The sequence below is a fragment of the Equus caballus genome, chromosome 30 (assembly GCF_041296265.1).
Source record: "Equus caballus isolate H_3958 breed thoroughbred chromosome 30, TB-T2T, whole genome shotgun sequence".
Taxonomy (NCBI): Eukaryota; Metazoa; Chordata; class Mammalia; order Perissodactyla; family Equidae; genus Equus; species Equus caballus.
The window spans coordinates 10,962,377-10,980,845 of NC_091713.1; the positions used below are offsets into that span (position 1 = coordinate 10,962,377).

Below are 18,469 nucleotides of genomic sequence, written 5' to 3' on the forward strand. Positions count from 1 at the left end.
GCAATTTACAGCTGCCCAGTGCACTCAGTCAGCATACCTCATGGGAATATCTGGTTTGTGGGGAGGCTTCCTCCAGGCTCTGGGTGCAGAGTAATTTGGTCACTTTTACTGAGTTCTACTTTGGGCAACCTTTATGACCACACTTAGTTAAATGGAAAGGAAGCAGCCATGCATGACATCCTCCAACCCCCAGGGATTATGGAACTTGGGCTGGACCGGGCCACCTCCAGGCTGGAGCATGGCTGGATTACGTCAGACACCTCCATGCTGTCGCGGTCGCCCTGGCGCAGGCAGACAACTCTCTCCTTAGCCCTCCAAAGTTTTAGGGCCTTGGCCCGTGGCCCCTCTCTCTTCTAAGGCTGAACTGCAGGCCTCACTGCTTCACATCCACATCTCCTCCATCGTGTCTTCCCAGTCTCCAAATCCTTTCCACGTAATCGTTGTCAGCAGTCCATTCTTACAAAGTAAGGGAAGACTTTGCCACTTGGGGACCCTTAAGACCAAAGCCTTGTTGCCTGTCTGGATCCTGAAAGCATTTGAATTTGTGGCTGAATAGCAAAACTCTGAAAAATCAGAAGACCCAGTCCCTTTTATGTTTAGGAGAGGGAGTCCATGAAAACACATGAGGGAAAATAAACAGGGTAATGTTACAATCCACTCGCCTGTATCCACTGTACTGACTATGGACCTGTCACTCTTCAGAGTCTCTCTGAGATTAAACCTTAACTATAAAAAGTGTGGGCTTAGGGGCTGTCCCCGTGACTGAGTGGTTAAAGTTCCATGCTCCACTTCATTGGCCAGGGTGCACGGGCCTGGATCCCAGGCATGGACCTACATACTACTCTTCAAGCCATGCTATGGTGGCATCCCACATACAAAGTAGAGGAAGATGGCACAGATGTTTGCTCAGGGCCAATCTTCCTCAGCAAAAAAAGGTAATAATAATAAAATTGTGTGCTTGTGAAAATCCTGTAAGGAAAACCTTTATTTTTGATTTTCTTTATATTTGAGTTATTTTTAGGCTATGCTAATAATTGTAGCTTGCTGGGCAGAACATTAGTTGAATTTGGTAAAACAGGTTTTCAACAAGAAGGTGAATTTAAGCAAATCACTGATAAATAGGCAAGATTCTTCACATAATAGCTTACAATTAAAAGATACTTAATACTAACTCCTTTGATCCGTACAAAAATCTTTTAAAGTAAATACTAATATTACCTACATTTTGCTGAGGAACAAAATGGAGATTGGTGAGATTAAGAAGCACAGATTGTAAATTGGAAAAACAGCTGAAATCCAGGGCTCTCTGGGCCCAAATTCAACGGTTTAATATTCTGTGCCACCTCTTCATGTGTAGATAGCTTGAGTTCGGGAAGAAGTAAAAGAAGGAAAGATTTGCATTGTAGCGTTGAAATTAGTTTTGCAATAATTGTTGAACTGCACAGTCCTCAAGAAAACATAATGTAATCTGCACTCGTGTTCCTTCTCTTTGTATCTAAACTGTTTTGAAAAAATCTCCCATGAATGCCAATTGCTGAAGTGCCTGCCTGTTAAAATTTGAATGAAGAGTTTTAATTTTTAATAAGTTTATTTATACCTATTTAAAATGGCATACTTTCAGATTTTCTGACTTTCTTTGTCTCTGAATATTTTTTCTAGGGTCAACGTCTTTTTGAAAAGTTGCTCCAACTGACATCGCAGGATATTGAAATCAAGCTAGTCAGTGATGTAACAGCTGATTCAAAGGTATTAGAAGCCTTGAAATTAAAGGGTAAGGCCACGGTTGATACGCTACTCTACCGCTGGGTATCCTGATAGGGTGCTTTTAATTGCATGTAACATAATATCTAATTTCTGTATAATCAACACATTTCACTGAATACACTTCCTACTTCTCCTTTGGAAAATAGGCTCATTAAAGCCTTTAAATGAGAGAACGATAAATCAATACTACTGAAATTTTTTTAATTGTGTTGTTGCATATTAGTTTATGCAACATAGTCTACTGGCCACTCGATGATTCACTAGAAACACGAATCCTTCCCTCCCGGACACTTCGGGGGTATGATCAGAGAAAAGAGCCACTTCTCATCAGAACCAACACTGGATTTCTGGTTTTCTCTGGCCCATCAAATGGAAATCCTTATGCTACATATTCTTTAAAATAACATAGTCAGATGTAGGGAAACTATGAAACACTGCCTGATTCATGACTTTTAAGCTAATTCCACAGGAGAATATCATTGATATGGCCACTTTGCAATTTGTCTCACAATCCCGTGAAAACTGAGAATAATTCTAAAATAGTTTTTTCATTTTGCTGTAATCTTCACTAACTGAACTCAAATAGTTTTTACTGACTTATATAAATTTTTCCCCTGAATTTACTATCTGAACTGTAGCCTCTGCAAGGCACTGGCACTTGTGCGCCAGTAGGAACATTCGAGCTGCCAGATGTCCCTGGAGAGGATAAGGCGTTGGCTGCAGATTCATTTGATGTGTGTGCTGTTTAAACATACTGGGCATTTTTGTTTCTCATCTTCCCCACATTATTAAGTGAAAACGCCTTCTGAAAAATGGAAGAGATTATGAAGCAAAGAAGTGAGCCCAGGTGGCCTTTCCTTCAGCAAAAGAAAAGTTGGAAGCTTGCTAAAGCCAAGACATAAGGCTAGCCAGGTGCATGTACCTGTCCCTCCCAAGGTGCATGTTATTTTTTCTGTGCTTAGGAAGATAAAGAAAACTTATGAGATTGGTGGATCTGAAAAGCTTCACTGTGCTACTTGAGTGCAGCATAATATTTTTTTTTAAAAACTAGAAAATGCCTAGATAGTGGATTGACAGATGCAATCTATGTGAGTTAGAAATGTATTACTACTTTTTCTGTTTAGAAAATAGGAAACTGGGTTCCCACTTTCTGAGAATTCATTATCGGACACATTTTTAGGAATGGGTTACTTTCCGCTCACTCTGGGTGCCTGTATTTGCAGATAATCTTTCTCATTGAGTCTACTTGCATGTCCTTTGGGTCTGATTATCCTGGAAGGATAGAAAGCAGATCAGTTAGGAAGAGAGGGATGTCACCTACAACTTCTGTTACTTCTTGACTGTCCATGCACAAGTCTGTTTCTTGCCATGGCCCATGCTAACTCTCGTCGACTCAACCAGAAGTGAAAACTAGGTGGTACTGGGTGGGCGGGGGCGGGGGGGGGGGGTGGTCGCTGGGTAACAGCTGCTGAATATTTGGCTACTCTAGACAGGGAGTAGCTATTAATAAATTTAGAGAGAAAGTCCTTGTTTACATTTGCATGGTGATCGATGAATTAGAGTTTCATTATAGTCATTCCTTCTCACAAGAAAGGAAGTGTTTGAATTTCACAAGCATATGTATATGTTACTACAACTTAGGCTCTGTTAGTGTATAATAAGAGTTCTTATCGAAATAAGAAAACAAATGATTTCCCTTTACAATAGGAGAGTGATAAACAAAACCTTAATTTCTCATAGCTATCTCCTGTGTATCTATCTGGCATTTATTCATGCACATATTATAGACAGTACAACATATGTACATCTTTAAAATACAGTTGTTGTATTTCTCTACTCTCATCCTTTGACAGAGACATATTAAATACCAACAGTGCATTTTAGAAATATTTTTTGAAACCATTTTAAATCTGTGTTTGAATATCTTGCTTTAGGATTATCTTTTAAATTTTTTAGGGAGAGATTCTGGTCTTTTGGTAAAATACCAGCAAGGTTTCTCTAGAAATAGTCCATAAAAGATAAGTGTGAGACTAGCCATGAGTAAATTCGGCTGTGAGGACGTCGCTGACTATAGAAGCTAATCAAACATGCTGGGGAAAAAGATTCAGGGTGAGGCTTCTCAGGAAATGGTAAAGATTTAGTTCAGGTGTAGGCCCAGGGAGGGCAAGGCAGGCTGGCGAGGTGAGGCTGCCCAAGGCCACGGAGTCCTTCGTGGCTGAGGTGAGACCCCACGTCCTTCACTGTTCTGCTGCCGCTCCCAGCCTGACTCCCAAGTCAGAAAGATACCCCCTCAAGCGTTTCACGCTGTGGCTTGGAGGTGGGGTGCTCTAGAAACCCAACTCTCGTGAAGTCCGTGAACCCAGGCAGAGGTTTCATTTTAGACAAGGCTCCCTGTAAATTCAACAGGAGTTTTCCCAATCAGCTTTCCTAATTTCACTTGCTAACCATCCCCACTTGGATCTCCGGCCAGCATCTCAAATGCACGTGTTACCTTTGCTCCGCCTTCCTCTCCTCCCCTCCACGAGGAGTCCCCAGCAGCAACACCCCCTCCGCCTGGATTTCCGTCTGCCCAGTCACTCATGTTAGAAACTAAGCTCCACACCCTTTCTGCACAGCTGTGGTCAGAGAGTAGACTCTGTATGATTTCAAACATTTGAAATTTGTAGAAAATTTCTTCATAAATTTTTATTTATAGAAATAAATTTGCTTTATGCATCTTGAGGTCTTTTAGTGCCTGCACAGCTTTTGTTTTTGCATTTCATCACCTCTTTTAGTTGTCTTGCTCAAAGTTAGTCTAGAAGCCACTTCATCATAGCTGAAAGTGGAGTGTATGTGACATGGCTTCTCCTGGGCTAACGTGCGATCCCAGCTGGTGGTCTTAAAGGCAAGGTAAATAAGATGTGGCATTGTCAGTGAATCCTGTTTCTTTCTCCATATCCGCTTCAGGTGAGGTATGCCACCTGCTGCCAAGATTTAGCGTGCCAGGAGTAATGGTGACATTTCTCCCAAGTCCTCTGTTCCCTGCTCACATCTCCCAGCAAATGCCTTTGATGTCCCACTTCTCCCCAAACCTGATACTGGTAATAGCACAGTGATGTTATTGAAATTTTATACTACTAAGAAAATTTTCATTTCTGGCTACATCTTTTAGTCATAAGCAAGATATTATTTCTCAATAATACTACTGTATTTTTAAGACTTTATTTTTTAGAGCAGTTTTAGGTTTACAACAAAATTGAGAGGAATCTACAGAGATTTCCCATAAACCTCCTGCCCCCACCCATTTATGTGCCTCCCCCATTATCAACATCACTCACCTAAAAGGTACATTTTTTACAAGGATGAACCTACATGGACATATCATAATCACCCAAAAGACATCGTTTCCCCTAAAGTTCACTCTTGGCGTTGTACATTCCATGAATTTGGACAAGTGCATGGTGACATACCTCCATCATTATACAGAGTATTTTCTCTGCCCTAAGAAAACTTCTGTGTTCTGCCTATTCATCTCCCCCAACTACTGTATTTTTAATCCTTGCATTGTATAATTATTGTTGCAGTGAAATGGTTAAGAAGACTTGTCTTTCAAAACCATTGCAATTCAGTGTACTTTCTATAATATAACTAAGATTTGCCCCAGTAGCCTACCAAAAATTAAGAGTAAAATAATGTAAAGTCAGAAAATATAAATTCCTACTGGGAAAAAACAGGCTTTTACTTATTTGTTGTCAGATGATAACTCTTTAATAGAATGACTAGTGAAATAAAAGTGATAAAGGATTAGAATCAGTGACCTAGAAATGAAGTCCACACTTCTTTCAAAAAAAAAAAGCTTTTGAAACCATCCAGGATCTGAATCTCTTTCTTTAGTCTCAGTCTTACTACTTTCTGTTGTTGACTTTCGAAGTATCTGAAAGCTAGCTGTGATTTCCCAAACACAGTGTGTTTTTTAGAGCTTTTTTTCCTAAAACATTCCTTTCCCTGTGCCTGAAATACCACCCCACCCCCTTGTCAATTTACAAGCTCCTTTTCATTCTTCAAGTCCATTATAATAAGCCTTACCCATACTATTTTCCTCTAGACTTCCTCTCTCTTCCCCCATCGGTCTCACCATCTTCTTTTCCCCCATTGTTCATTTATTATTTATTGACCAACCATCCCTTGAATGCCTGACCTGTGCCAGTAAGCTGGGCTTTAAAATAGAAAATTGGCTAAGACCTGAGCCCTCCCCTCACTTCAGAGTTCCCGGTTTGCTAGAGAAGGCTGCTATAAGTGAAATAAACTGATCAAGGAATTCTGAAAACATCTAGAATCCAATTTTTCCGAATCACTCTTTGCGTCTGAGTCATTGATGCCCATGTTTTCCACTTGACGTCATCTGTGCACAGCACAAGTGTTGATGGTGCTCTGTAACTTTAAGAAACAGGTTCTCTACCATTGTCTTTTTTTTCTGAGCGGACTTCTGTTTGTTTTTGAAGCTTACTAGAAAATGTCAAAGGAAGATATTCTGACAGTAACCAGACCTTACAATCCTTCCTCAAACAGTCTTTAAATGATTTGTTGACTGAATGTTGAGAAACTGTCATGCTACCAGGAATAACAACCAAGATCGTGAAGTGACAACTCTGTCACACTGTCTACAGCAATCATAAGATGCATCCCAATGTCAGAGATGTTACAATGTGAAAACTGCATATTTTAGAATCAGTGACATATGGTAATGAGGGTTACTTCAAAATTCAGCAATAAATTAGAAAATTCAACTTAGAAACCCTTAACTTTAATAATTAAGTTAAATTACATTAAATCAAAGCCAGTCATTCCTAATACTGCATTGAGGGAAGTAGATTTTAAGCCAGACCTCTTGTGACAGACTTTTTATAGTGCAGGGACCATACTAGTGAATAGAAATTCGGAGAATTCAGGCTGTGCTGGTTCATAAGAGACAGAGGGACGTCTTTAACCTGACTTTAGGTGGCCAGCGCACTCATTGAGAGGAAGTGTTCCCATCAAAACAAACAAAAGAAAAACCCTGCTATGTTACCTGAAATGGGAAAGAGGTTATGCAAATCGGTTTTTTATATGAACGTGTTATAGGAGAACAATATAATGAAATCAGAAACCTGAAATACAGTGGAGAAGAGGCAGACTTGGGTAGACTAAGCAGATAGTAGAAATCATATTCCTAGGTTTACAGCATGATGAAATTGCAGGCCCAATGAAGAGGGAAGAGGTGGTCAGGAGAGCTTGGCTTTGAAAAGGAGAGGAATAGAAAACATCCAGTGGCGAATGCACAGAACATGAGAAGATGGGGGGATGGATGATACTGTTGCTAAGAGAAACTGACTATATGAATTATGAATTTAACTCAGGTTAAACCCAGTCACTAGATGCTGTTTGGACTTTCCTCATTGCTGGTGGTCAGTCTGGTCACGCGACAACAGAAAGAAATTCATCCTAGAACGGGGGGCCCTCCGTCCTGAACCTCCATCTGTGCCTCCCCTCTGATGCTCAGCTCACTGGAGGCTCAGGACTGTTAGCCTCGTCCTGGCTCAGCTGGGGTTTCAAGCTCTGTGTTTGTTAGAATCAAACATGTCTTTTCTTCCCACTCCCTTCTTTCCTGCCTGCAAACCTACCTACCGGTGATTAAACCTAGAGCTTAGACTGTGCTGCCTGCAGATGCTTGAGACGTCTTTTTGGAGCTGATAACAGAACTATTTTATGGATTTTGTTTTGTTTAGCCAGAGCATTAATGTGTCAAGAATTTTCTTTCCTCTTTGGTTTCTTTCACTAGATACATGATAGGCAGATGGATGCATAGATAGATTTTCACATCTTCTCTATATGAGATTTAAAAATTAAAGTTCTAGGTTTCTCGATCTTTTTATCCACATTGTTTCATTTCTTTTATTCTTTGTTCGTGAAGGCAATACAAACCATGCCTTTTGAGTGGACTCTCGGCCGCTGTGACAGCCCTTAGCCCTCCACGTCCCCTCTTCTGCTCCCTTTGTGAATAAAGTCATGCATTTGCTGGGTGACTGGCTCAGGCACAGTCTGTGGTTTGAGTAAAACTGACCCCACCTTTCCCTCATTAGCACTATGTACCAAGCAAGTGAACTCAATAGACATAGCCGTACCCTTGCTGGGGAATAAACAGTAGCAGCAGGATCCTAGTAAGCACTGGTTGGGCATCTTCAGCTCATTTTGGCTTCCTATCCACAAAACATTGAATAAACAGCAAGTATTTAATTGCATTTATTTGTGACTAAATCTTATTCATTTAACTCAGAAGTTTAATATTTGAAATAAGATAGAAACCCTTTTACTCTTCTTAATAATACTTCTATTTTATAAGAAAACATCAATTATATTTTATATCTGCGTGATTAATAACCTGTTTTAGAACAAGAAATGGAAATTGGCAATTGCACATATTAAATATATCATTTATACTTTTCAAAAAAACTGTTCCAATTAGGGAATCAGCGAGCTTTTTTATTGTCAATACTCATAAAACTCGAAAACATTGCTGGTAAAAGAAAATATAGTTCTAACCAAGAGAAAATACTTTCATTTCAGATTAGAAGTGTGTAAAATGTAGAGGTTATTTCAAATCAGAAAGGTAGCAAATAGCTTTGATATTAAACATATTGTTCCCCTAATGCCTGACTTTAATTTCCAACTATCTGCTCCAACTTTTGGGAAAAAAGCTTACCACAGAATAGTGTAATAGTTGATAGAGCTACATCTGGGTGGTGCTAATTATTTTTCTAGTGCTGCAAATGCTAGCCATTGAGAAATTACCTCATAGGAATGAAACCTCCACATTTTAAAAGTTGTATGAGTAGTACTTGTTTCTTCTTGCCAATCGGTGTTTTCATAGACTACTTCATAATACAGAGCTTGACCTATAGATAAAAAATATGCGAACATTTCTATTTTTCAGCAAAAGCTATTTTTTCCCTCCAGCTTTACTGAGATATAATTGGCAATTAAAATTGTGCATATTTAAACTGTGCAATGTAATGATTTGGTATATGTAGACTTTGTGAAATGATTACCACAATCAGGTTAATTTACACATCCATCACCTCACATAGTTACCTTTTTTTTTCTTTTTGTGGCGAGAACACTTAAGATCTACTCTCTTAGCAAATTTCAAGTATGCAATACAGATTGTTAACAGCAGTCCCCATGCTGCACATTAGAACCCCAGGACTTAGTCATCTTATAACTTAAGGCTTGTACCCTTTGATCAGCATCTTCCCATCTCCCCCACATCCCTAGCCCCTGGTAATTATCATTTTCCTCTCTGTTTCTGTGAGTTTGACTTTTTAATTGTTTTTAGATTCCACGTATAAGTGAGAGAACACAGTGTTTGTCTTTCTCTGGCTTATTTCATGTAGAACAATGTCTTATGTGTTCATCCTGTTTGTTGCAAATGGCAGGATTTCTTTCTTTGTCATGGCTGAGTAATATTCCTATGTGACAGAGAAACAGAGAGATACCACGTCTTCTTTATTCATTCATCCATAGATGGACCCTTAGATTGTTTCCATATCTTTGCTACTGTGAGTAAATGCAATGAACATGGGAGTGCAGACATCTCTTCAAGATATTGATTTCATTTCTCTTGGATATTTGCTCAGACGTGGGATTGCTGGATCATATAGTAGTTCTATTTTTAATTTTTTGAGGAACTTCCATACTGTTTCCCATAGTAGTTGCACGATTTACATTCCTACCAACAGTGCACAAGGACTCCCTCTGCTCTACATCCTCGCCAATTCTCGTTATCTCTTGTCTTTTTGACAATAGCCATTCTGACATGTGTGAGGTGATCTCTTGTGGTTTTGATTTGCATTTCCCTGATGATTAGGGATGTTGAGCATCTTTCATGTACCTGTTGGCCTTCTGTATGTCTTCTTTGGAAAAATGTCTATTCAGATCCTTTGCCCATTTTTTAATTGGGTTATTTCGGGTTTTATTGCAATTGAGTTGTGTAAGTTCCTTGTATATTTTAGGTATTAACCCCTAATCAGAAAAATGGTTTGTAAATATTTTCTCCCATTCTGTAGGTTGCCTTTTCATTTTGTTGATGGTTTCCTTTGCTGTGCAGAAGCTTTTTAGTTTGAAGCAATCCCATTTATTTATTTTTGCTTTTGTTGCCTGTGCTTTTGATGTTATTAAAAAAGTCATTGCCCAGACTAATGTCAAGGAGATTTTTTCCCTGTGTTTTCTTCCTGGAGTTTTACAGTTAGAGATCTTACATTTAAGTCTTTAATCCATTCAAAGTTAATTTTTGTGAGCAGTGTAAGCTGGGGGTCCAGTTCCATTCTTTCGATAATACCTCTATTTTTAATTATTATGTTAATTTAATGTGAACATTAACAAGTATATGTTAGTAATTTCCCAAGAGTAAACTTTTTTATTCTGGCTTCCATTTCCACCATCTGAGAAGTTACTGTTGTTAAGGAACCTGAACGTATCCAAAGGTCTTTTGTTGTCCAGGTGAAGGACTCTGCTGGCGACTGTCATGAGTGTGGGGTCCTATGGGCAGGAGAGCAGGTTAGGCTGCCTTCTGTGACTCTGCTCTGGTAATGGCCCAGACAAAGGTCAAGGTGCCCTTGCTGTCACCCAGGCATGCTTTCTGGCAGTCTGCTTTCATGTCACACCTTCTCAAAGGGGATGTCACTTGGCCTCATGCTTGAGTGCATGCAGGCTGGGGCCCTGTTCTCTTCACGCCAGACAGAATTCATTGCAAGGAATTCTGTCTTCTGCCTTTCTTTGCAGAATACCAAATATTTAGCAGCAAGGCAGGCGCTTCTTTGGACACATTATACTTTAGTGATAATTAGCAGAGTAATTAGCATAACATTTAGGAGCACATACTTTGGTGTCATATAGATTTGTGCTAAAATTTTGGGCCTATCGTTACTGTGTGATGCAGCCTTGGGAAAGTTACTCACTTTCTCTGGACCTCAATGTCTTTTTCTGTAAAATGGGGATAATAATAACTCTTTGAGGGTGATGAGCAGTAAGTTAGATAATGCATAGAAAGCATCTGCTGCAGGCACATGGCCCATAATAGAGTTTTAATAAATCACATTACTATAGCCGCTGTCTCTTACCCGGGCCTGTGATTTTCGTGTTTGCCCTGTCAGCCCCTCTTGGTCCTGACAGGATTCACTTCTGCACCCAGAGCCCACACTCGGCCTTGTGATTCTCTAAAGAAAGGAAGGCGCCGTTCTAATCGCGTTACGGATCATCTTTGGGAAGGCAGCTGCTTCATTGGCCTTTATGGTTGTGCAGTAACTCTAGCTGGCTTCCCTTGGGGGTAGGAATTTTCCAGCTGGCGACACCAACGCCACTCCATCTGTATCCTCAGCCTCTGTTCTAAGATCTACCCAGGTTAAGCTTGCAAGTTGATGTGTTTAAACTTTCAGAGGGTTCCTCTGACACATATAGTCTTAGCAGTCATCCGTTTGCTCTAAAATATAGAAATTTGTGCTAGAGGTTTTATTTTTATCCCTAATACATAAGAACGTTGGCAGGCATGGAATTTTTAGGGGAAATTATATGCATATCCAGGCTTGTGACATTACAGATGAAAGGAGATTTTTATCTATTCAACCTAGTGATGGCTTTATGCATTTCTATTCTAGAGAATCTAGAATTTGGAGAGGACGCTCTTTACAAGGTGAAGAGGAATACAGGTATAAATACAAATAGAGGAATAAATAAAAACATTCCTGAAAGCCTCTTGATTCCTTGGGACCGTCTGACTGTCATTTTTGGCAGCTAGTTTCCTGTTGGGGGGAAGCCCGTTAAGCTCTGTGGGGCCTGCGCATGTCCGTGCTCTGAAGGAGACTGGGGACGGTGTTCCTCTCTGGTCTGCCGCTCACTGACTCAGAGCAGTTCGTGTCCTGTTGAAGTAGCCACACAGAGAGGAGTCACTGCGGGCACGAGGGAATGAGATCTCTGACTTCTGTGACTTAGTGTCTATCTCCAGTTTCGATATGCTGCTCATGCCTGCTCTTCTGATCGATGCTGTAAGCGCTGGTGTGGCTTAACAGGCGGAGCCATCCTTCTGCTTGTTCCTGCATGCTGCTTGGCCGAGCGTTCACAATACCTATTATTCCTGTGCCCTCCCCCTCTTTCCTACCACGTTTTATTTTATTTTCTTGAGCTACTTTCCTGCTAGCCCTTCCTCATGCCTAGGTGACTCCGCTAACCTTCCCCTCTGTCATCCACAGCAATGTTCCAAACATCCACAGCCCCCCGCCAGTCTCCTAGCCAGATCCTTCCCTCTTCGTATGATCTTGTCTCATTCTGATTAAACACAACAAACAACTAGAGCCTGTCAAATTGGGGCTCTCCTGACACAATACTTGACGCCCATTGCCTCCTGCTTTCCTTCAGTCTCAGAAGAAGGCATCTCTGCTTCCCTCCCAAGGCTGACCTGCCACTGTGGCGGCTGCCCCCACGTTCTCAGGGATGCATCCTCTCAGCTTCCCCTCCCTCTTGCCTTTACGGTTACTCCTGCCTTATAAATGGTTCTCTCCCATCAGCTTATAAACGTGCTCAGGTCACCTGCAGGAAAAGGAAAAAGAAGAACCAGTAGCATCCACCCTAGATCCCTCTCTGGCTGCTGCCCCTCCTCTCTGCTTCCCTTTTCTCCATGTTCAGGTGGACACATGCTGTCTCCACTTTCTCGTCCTTGCCCCCTGCAGTCCTCAAACCCCAGCAGCCTGGCTTCTGCCCTGGCTCCAGTGAAACTACCTTGTCAAAGTCATCAGGGACTTTGGGGTATTAAATGCAGTGGGGACATTTTAGACCTTTTATTACATGACCTTCCTGCCACTTTGAACACTGGTGCTACTCTTTCTCTTTCCTGGAACTATCTGGTCCCTTGGTTTTCATGGCTCTCTTCGCTGTACGCTTGCCTCCTACGTCTCCGGCTGACCTTCTCAGTCTCCTTTGCTGATTCTCAATACGTTTTCCTTACACGTCAGCCTCTTCTCTTCATCTCTTCTCTTCCTCTCCCCATCCCTTTTCTTCACTTTTCCTATGTTGATTGCTTCCACTCCTGTGGCTCCACTCATCACCCATAAGCTGATGGCGCATGCGTTGTTTCTCCTGAGCCCCAGACACAGATATTCAACTACAAACATAACCTAACTTAAGCACATCACTATGTAGAAACAAAGGCAGCACGAGTTCAATAAGTGCTTTAGTAATAGCTGTAACAGCTTGATAGGCAGCAGCAAGGCCGGGGTGCTGTGCATCTCCGTGGGACTTGTGCCTTTGGACGGCCATGGCCTTGGTGGAGACAGGACTCACTTGGGAAAGGGGTCCTGCTGCAGCCACCCCTCTGTTCCCAGGCCTGTCACCCTCAGGTTGCCGCAGTGGCTTCTCAGAGTTAAGTGCACAAAGATTATGCACAAATATGTACGCTGCAGCACAGTTCCTAAAATTAGAAGGAGATCAGAAGAGTAGACAATGGGCCATCCACATGATGCAATGCCAGTCATCCTCCAAAACTCATGTTGAGGGACAATAGCCACTACGTGGGAAAAATATTCAGCTTATGTTGCTAAGTGGAAAGCAGCAGTCTACAAAGCAGAAGCTACTGTATTATTTGATCTTCGTTCAAGGATAATGTAATTTTATATGTGAAAAGATCTACTCTGAAATGTTAATAGGGGTTAACTTTGAGTGGTGAGATTACAGGTGATCTTGTTCTGTTTTGAGTGTGGTGTCTTTTCTCCTTTTCTGAGCTTTTCTAACAGCTCAGATTTTAGAGCAGGACTATGTCCCTGGCTTTGCCACTTCGGTAACTTCTGAGTTATTTAACCTCTCGAAGCCTCAGTCTCCTGACTTCTACAACGGGCTAGTAATAGGAGCTACCACATAGGCTTGTTCTGAACATTAATGAGGTAATCCATATAAAGTACTTGACACAGTACCTGGTGCACGAGAGGTGTTTTAAACGTTTTCCAAAATAATTCAGCATATTTTATGAAAAGGAAATGCTGTCAAAGGAGCAAGGGAAGGAGAGAAGAAAAGAGGAGAAAGAGGAGGGGAAGTTGGTTCACTCTGTAAATGCTGCCCTAAGACACAAGCCAGCAGCGGGGCATGGGGGTGAGGGGCCTCAGGGCTGCACCACCTGAGGGTGAGGGGCCACAGGGCTGCGCCCCCTGGGGCCGGAACAGACTTCTCTGCTCAGCAAGTCTCTACTGGGGCCCGTGACCTAAAGAACCACCCACCATGTCCACCCCCTAGTCTCCCAGGGAAACCCCCTCATTTGCAGCCTAAAGGGCTTCTCAGCTGAAAATGTCAACCCTTATAAATGTTGGATCAGAAGGAGTTCAAACTACCGGTGGGGCTGCTCTTGCCTGTGGTTCTGAGGAGGCGGCGTGCAGAGACCGGCTTGCACTCATCCCGACAGGCTGGAGAGTGGGCTGCTGCCCCAAGGAGCCCGCGCCCCTGAGGCCCCACGCGTGCTGAGCAGGCAGCCCTGGATCTGAGGCTGCTACATGCGGCAGAGAGGCTGAGGAATGAATCTCATTATTCACAAAGCACAGCCGGGGAGAAGGCAGATGCCACCCTGGGAAAATGAAGAGTCTATGCTGCTGTGTGCCCTTACGTGAATTTCCTGCAGTTCTGCCAAGGAGAGGCTGTTCATGCTTCAGTTTGGGGAAGGCATTATTGGAAGCGGTGCTGTCACACCTTTACAGTTTTATTGTTCCTTGAATGCAAATTATGCTTATCTTTTAAATTAACCTTCTCTAAAAGGCTTCTTATTTTTCTTTTTCTAATCCACACAAGTCAATATTATAATGGTTCACGTTTGAAAAACAGGAGTGTCTTCTATGCTATTGGAAAAACAACAGCGTGGAAATTTACTTGGAGCAGTTTTCGAGGCTCCTAGCATAATCAGTAATGACAAAACTTGTTGATAGGCTGAGTGGAGTTTTACATGATTAGTTTAAGATTGGAAAATAACTCAGTAACATTTTGGAAGTTTAATTAAGATTCTGAGTTCCATTTGAATTTCTGAGTTGGGTAGTTATCTTATTCTGATTTGGAAATTCAGCTAGAGCTTTATTTTCTGATTGGTTGTTACTGAGACCACACTTGGGGAAAGATGTCTTTATCTGGGACTGTTCATGGCTCAGAAGTTCACATGCGTTCAGCAGATAGGGGGTGACCGCCTACCAAAGCACCATGAGAAGCTGAGGTCTTGACCGCTGAAATCTCAGAACAATGGTGAGCTATAGTGAATTTTCAGTAGCCCGTTCTCCAAAGGAAACACCACTCCCCCCTAATACCTCCTCCCTCATAGCAGATAGAAATTGCTCATCCCCTCAAGGGTCTCTAAATCTATGATTCAGTAAGAGACTATGGGATCTCTATTCACTTAAAGGGAGAATCTGTTCTTACCAGCTTAGGTACCCAGTGAGTTTGTCCCACGTGTGAATTCCTATCAATATCTAATCTGTCACATATTCTGATTAATTCAACTTAATTGGATACTGCCTTGTTTTGTCTCCTGGTTGTCCCCATATGTGTGTCTGTTCCCATGATCAGGGGCCATGCCTTCCTGGATCACCCCTGCCACACCATGAATACTCTGTGGCAGCTTCAGTGCTGCTGGTGAAGCTGCTCTGCAGGGGCAATCATCATATTCAACTACAGGTCAGGGCGTGTAAAGGAAGTGCATCCTACAATTTCCCAAGCTTTCATGAAGAATGGGCATTTTCTCTATCCCAGGACATTCTTTGCCCAACCATAGGCTGACACATCCTATCAGGTAATATTGCATATACATCATCCCAAATGGAAAACATATTCGTTCTGAATTTATGAGATTTTAAAAATGGTCCAGAAAATTTAGGAGCTTTAAGGAACAGAGAAGAGCTGCTCCTCTGCCTCCTAAATCACATTAGGACCAGGAAATGGGAATACCAGCAGCTGTTCCAAAAAGTCATGGTTTTGAGGAATTTAAATATTAGTTTTTTAATCTGAGAAGTTCATGAGATGTGAATAGATACGCTATTACACTGTTTCAGATTAAAAACCGAAAGCTTTACTGAATCTCTAGCAGGATAGTGTTAGGATAGACTGAATCACTTTTTGGGTCAGTGATGCCTCAGGCAGAGAAAGAAGCCCCAAGAGCTCTGACACGTGCACCTGGCTTTTTATTTTGTGGGAAGCGGAGAGGCCGCCACCTGTAAAGATCCAGAACGGACAGGAGCTGGCCCAGGAGGAGTTCCCAGAAATCCCCGCCCCTCTTCCATCAGCCCTTCCACCGTACCCTGAACTGGAAGGCGCTGGGTTGGTTGAATTGAATTGAATTCCCTGCTGAGTACATAGGACTACCAGTGCTCCATAAATATTTCTAACTTGAATTTCTGGACAAGACTGGATTTTAGCTCTCCTAAGCCGAGAGTGGGCTCCTGTGGTAATAAACATCCCTTCCTGAATTATGCCTTTCTTTGCCCTCTGGCTCAGCTCTAAGCTCTTCCCAGTGTATACCCTTTGTCTCCATGGCTGTAGTTAACATCCACCTCATTTTATTTGCCCTTCAGGAGAAACTGAGAATGTCATCATTTTTGGATTCCAGACAGAAATCGTACAGACACTAGGTCTCTTCTTCTCCGCCGCTGTAGTTACAGACTCTCCTTAAACCGCCTTTTCCCGCCTGAGCCTGCCCCACCCTCCAGAGTCTTTTCAGTCATGTAAGACACCAGCAGGCACCTGGCATATGTGTGCAGTGTGTGCCAACCCACCGTGTGGCACAGCAAGCTGTCTGTTTGGCAGCCTCAGATGCCTCCTTTCCTCGTTTTAACTGTTTCAGAACTCTGTTTAGTTGCTCAGATAAAATTGCCTGAGAAGCCGTTTTTGTCACATTTATTGATTCCTTGCTGGGTGAAGGTGTGGGAAGTGAGCTTTTAAGGGGCTAAAGACGAAGAGAGGTGAGGCACAGACGCTCCAGTAATGAAAATCTGCCTGGAATCACCAAGAGATGGGATATGTATTCACCTGGCTAGAAAACCTCCAGATTAGGGTTCGTAATAGGATTTACTAAAATTCCCTTCACTTATCAAAACATTCACCATAAAAAACAATAAAAAATACCTTCAGTACATTTGCAATATAATTGTAGTTAAAAATAATAGTTGCAACTAACGGTCAGGTGTTGTTCTCTGTACTTTACCTGTGTTCTTATTTAACCTTCAGCCATCCCTGAGAGGCAGATGCTGTTACTACTTCTATTTTACAGATAGAGAAACGGAGACATAGAAAGGTAAGCTCATGTGCCTAGGGTCCCGTAGTTAGCGGGTGATGAAAGATATCTGCTGTGCCAGTTCTTGGCAGAGTGCCCCATGCCTGTGATTTTAGTCAATATTATTGGATCTTTGTAAATTACACATTTGGCTAAGAACTTAGAAAATGAGAAAAGCATCCATCCTCTTCTGCTTACCAACCTTCAAATTAAATGAAAAAACTTCTAAGAAATCTAATTGCAGTACTATTATGCATAAAATGTAACTGTTTTGTAATATCTATTTTGAAATTTGGCAAAGTACGGTTGTTTATCCTCAACAAGACAAGCTGAAAAGGACTGTCACCATTCCTGGATCCTAGGTCAAGGTGTGCATCGTGATAAAATAAGACAGACTCAGGTTTCAGTTCTACCTCTAGGACCTTGAGCAAGTTGCTTTCTTATTCATTCATCTATTCATTTGTTCTTGCTTTAATGAGTATTTATTGTGCTCTCACAATGTGCCACTGATGAGGCACTGATGGAAGTGCCTTGATCTCATTTGGAGTTTTAAAAGATCATTGTGGCTGTTGTGTTGAGGACTTGGAGGGAAGCTGAGGCAGGGAAACCAGCTGGTGAACTGTTGAGTTAACCCCTAGACAAGAGCTAAGGCTGGTGTGGGCTAGTGAAGGTAGACAGAACTAAACATATTCAAAATATATTTTGGAGATAGAACTGACAGACCCTGATCATACATTGGCTGTAAGAATTCTGTTGAGGGAAAGAGAAATCAGGGATGACCCCCAGGATTTTAGCCCGAGCAACTGAATGGAAGGTGTTATCATTTACTGAGATGAGAAAGATAATAGGAGAAATAGGCTTGACATTTGGGGAAAATAAAGAGCTCTGTTTTGGGCATAATAAACTCTGTTTTGTGCTTATTAAATATGCAAGTAGAGAGATCAATTTAGGTCTGACCTCTCCTATGAGTCTCAAGCTCAAAGAAGAGTCAAGCCTACAGATACAATTTGGGGAATCATCAGTATAGAGCTGGTATTATAGCCACAGAGCTGGATAAAATTCTCACAAGACTGAGGATAGATAGCTATAGAATGGGGCCCCGGACCAAGCCCAAGGGCTTTCCAACTTTTAGAGGCTTTGTAGAAGTGAAGAAACCAGCAAGAGAGACTGAGAAGGAGGAATAAATGAGGTAGGAGAAAGAAGAAGGAGAAAAGGCTTTTATCTAACCTTGCTCAGAAGTCAAGTTAGCTGAGAATAGAGAAGGAGCCATTGGATTTGGCAGCACAGAGTTCTTTGGTGACCTTAACAAGGGTATCATCAGCCAGATTGAAGTGGACTGAAAAATGAGTGGTTACATGAAGAAATAGAGACAAGTATTGATAACTCATTCCAAAGGTTTTGCTGTGAAGA

At 41.8% G+C, this 18,469-nt stretch overlaps 1 protein-coding gene across 8 annotated transcripts in view; it reads left to right on the plus strand.

The window, feature by feature from the left end:
* Positions 1-18,469, plus strand: part of PLD5 (phospholipase D family member 5) — a 359,670-nt gene that overhangs the window by 225,030 nt on the left and 116,171 nt on the right. For 4 of the 8 annotated variants that reach the window (XM_023632621.2, XM_023632622.2, XM_014738007.3 and 1 more), the window contains exon 4: positions 1,660-1,771. In XM_023632621.2, the coding sequence (XP_023488389.1) occupies positions 1,660-1,771 (112 nt within the window). The remainder of the gene's footprint in view (positions 1-1,659; positions 1,772-18,469) is intronic. The other 4 variants (XM_070256062.1, XM_070256066.1, XM_023632623.2 and 1 more) reach the window with 1 other exon arrangement.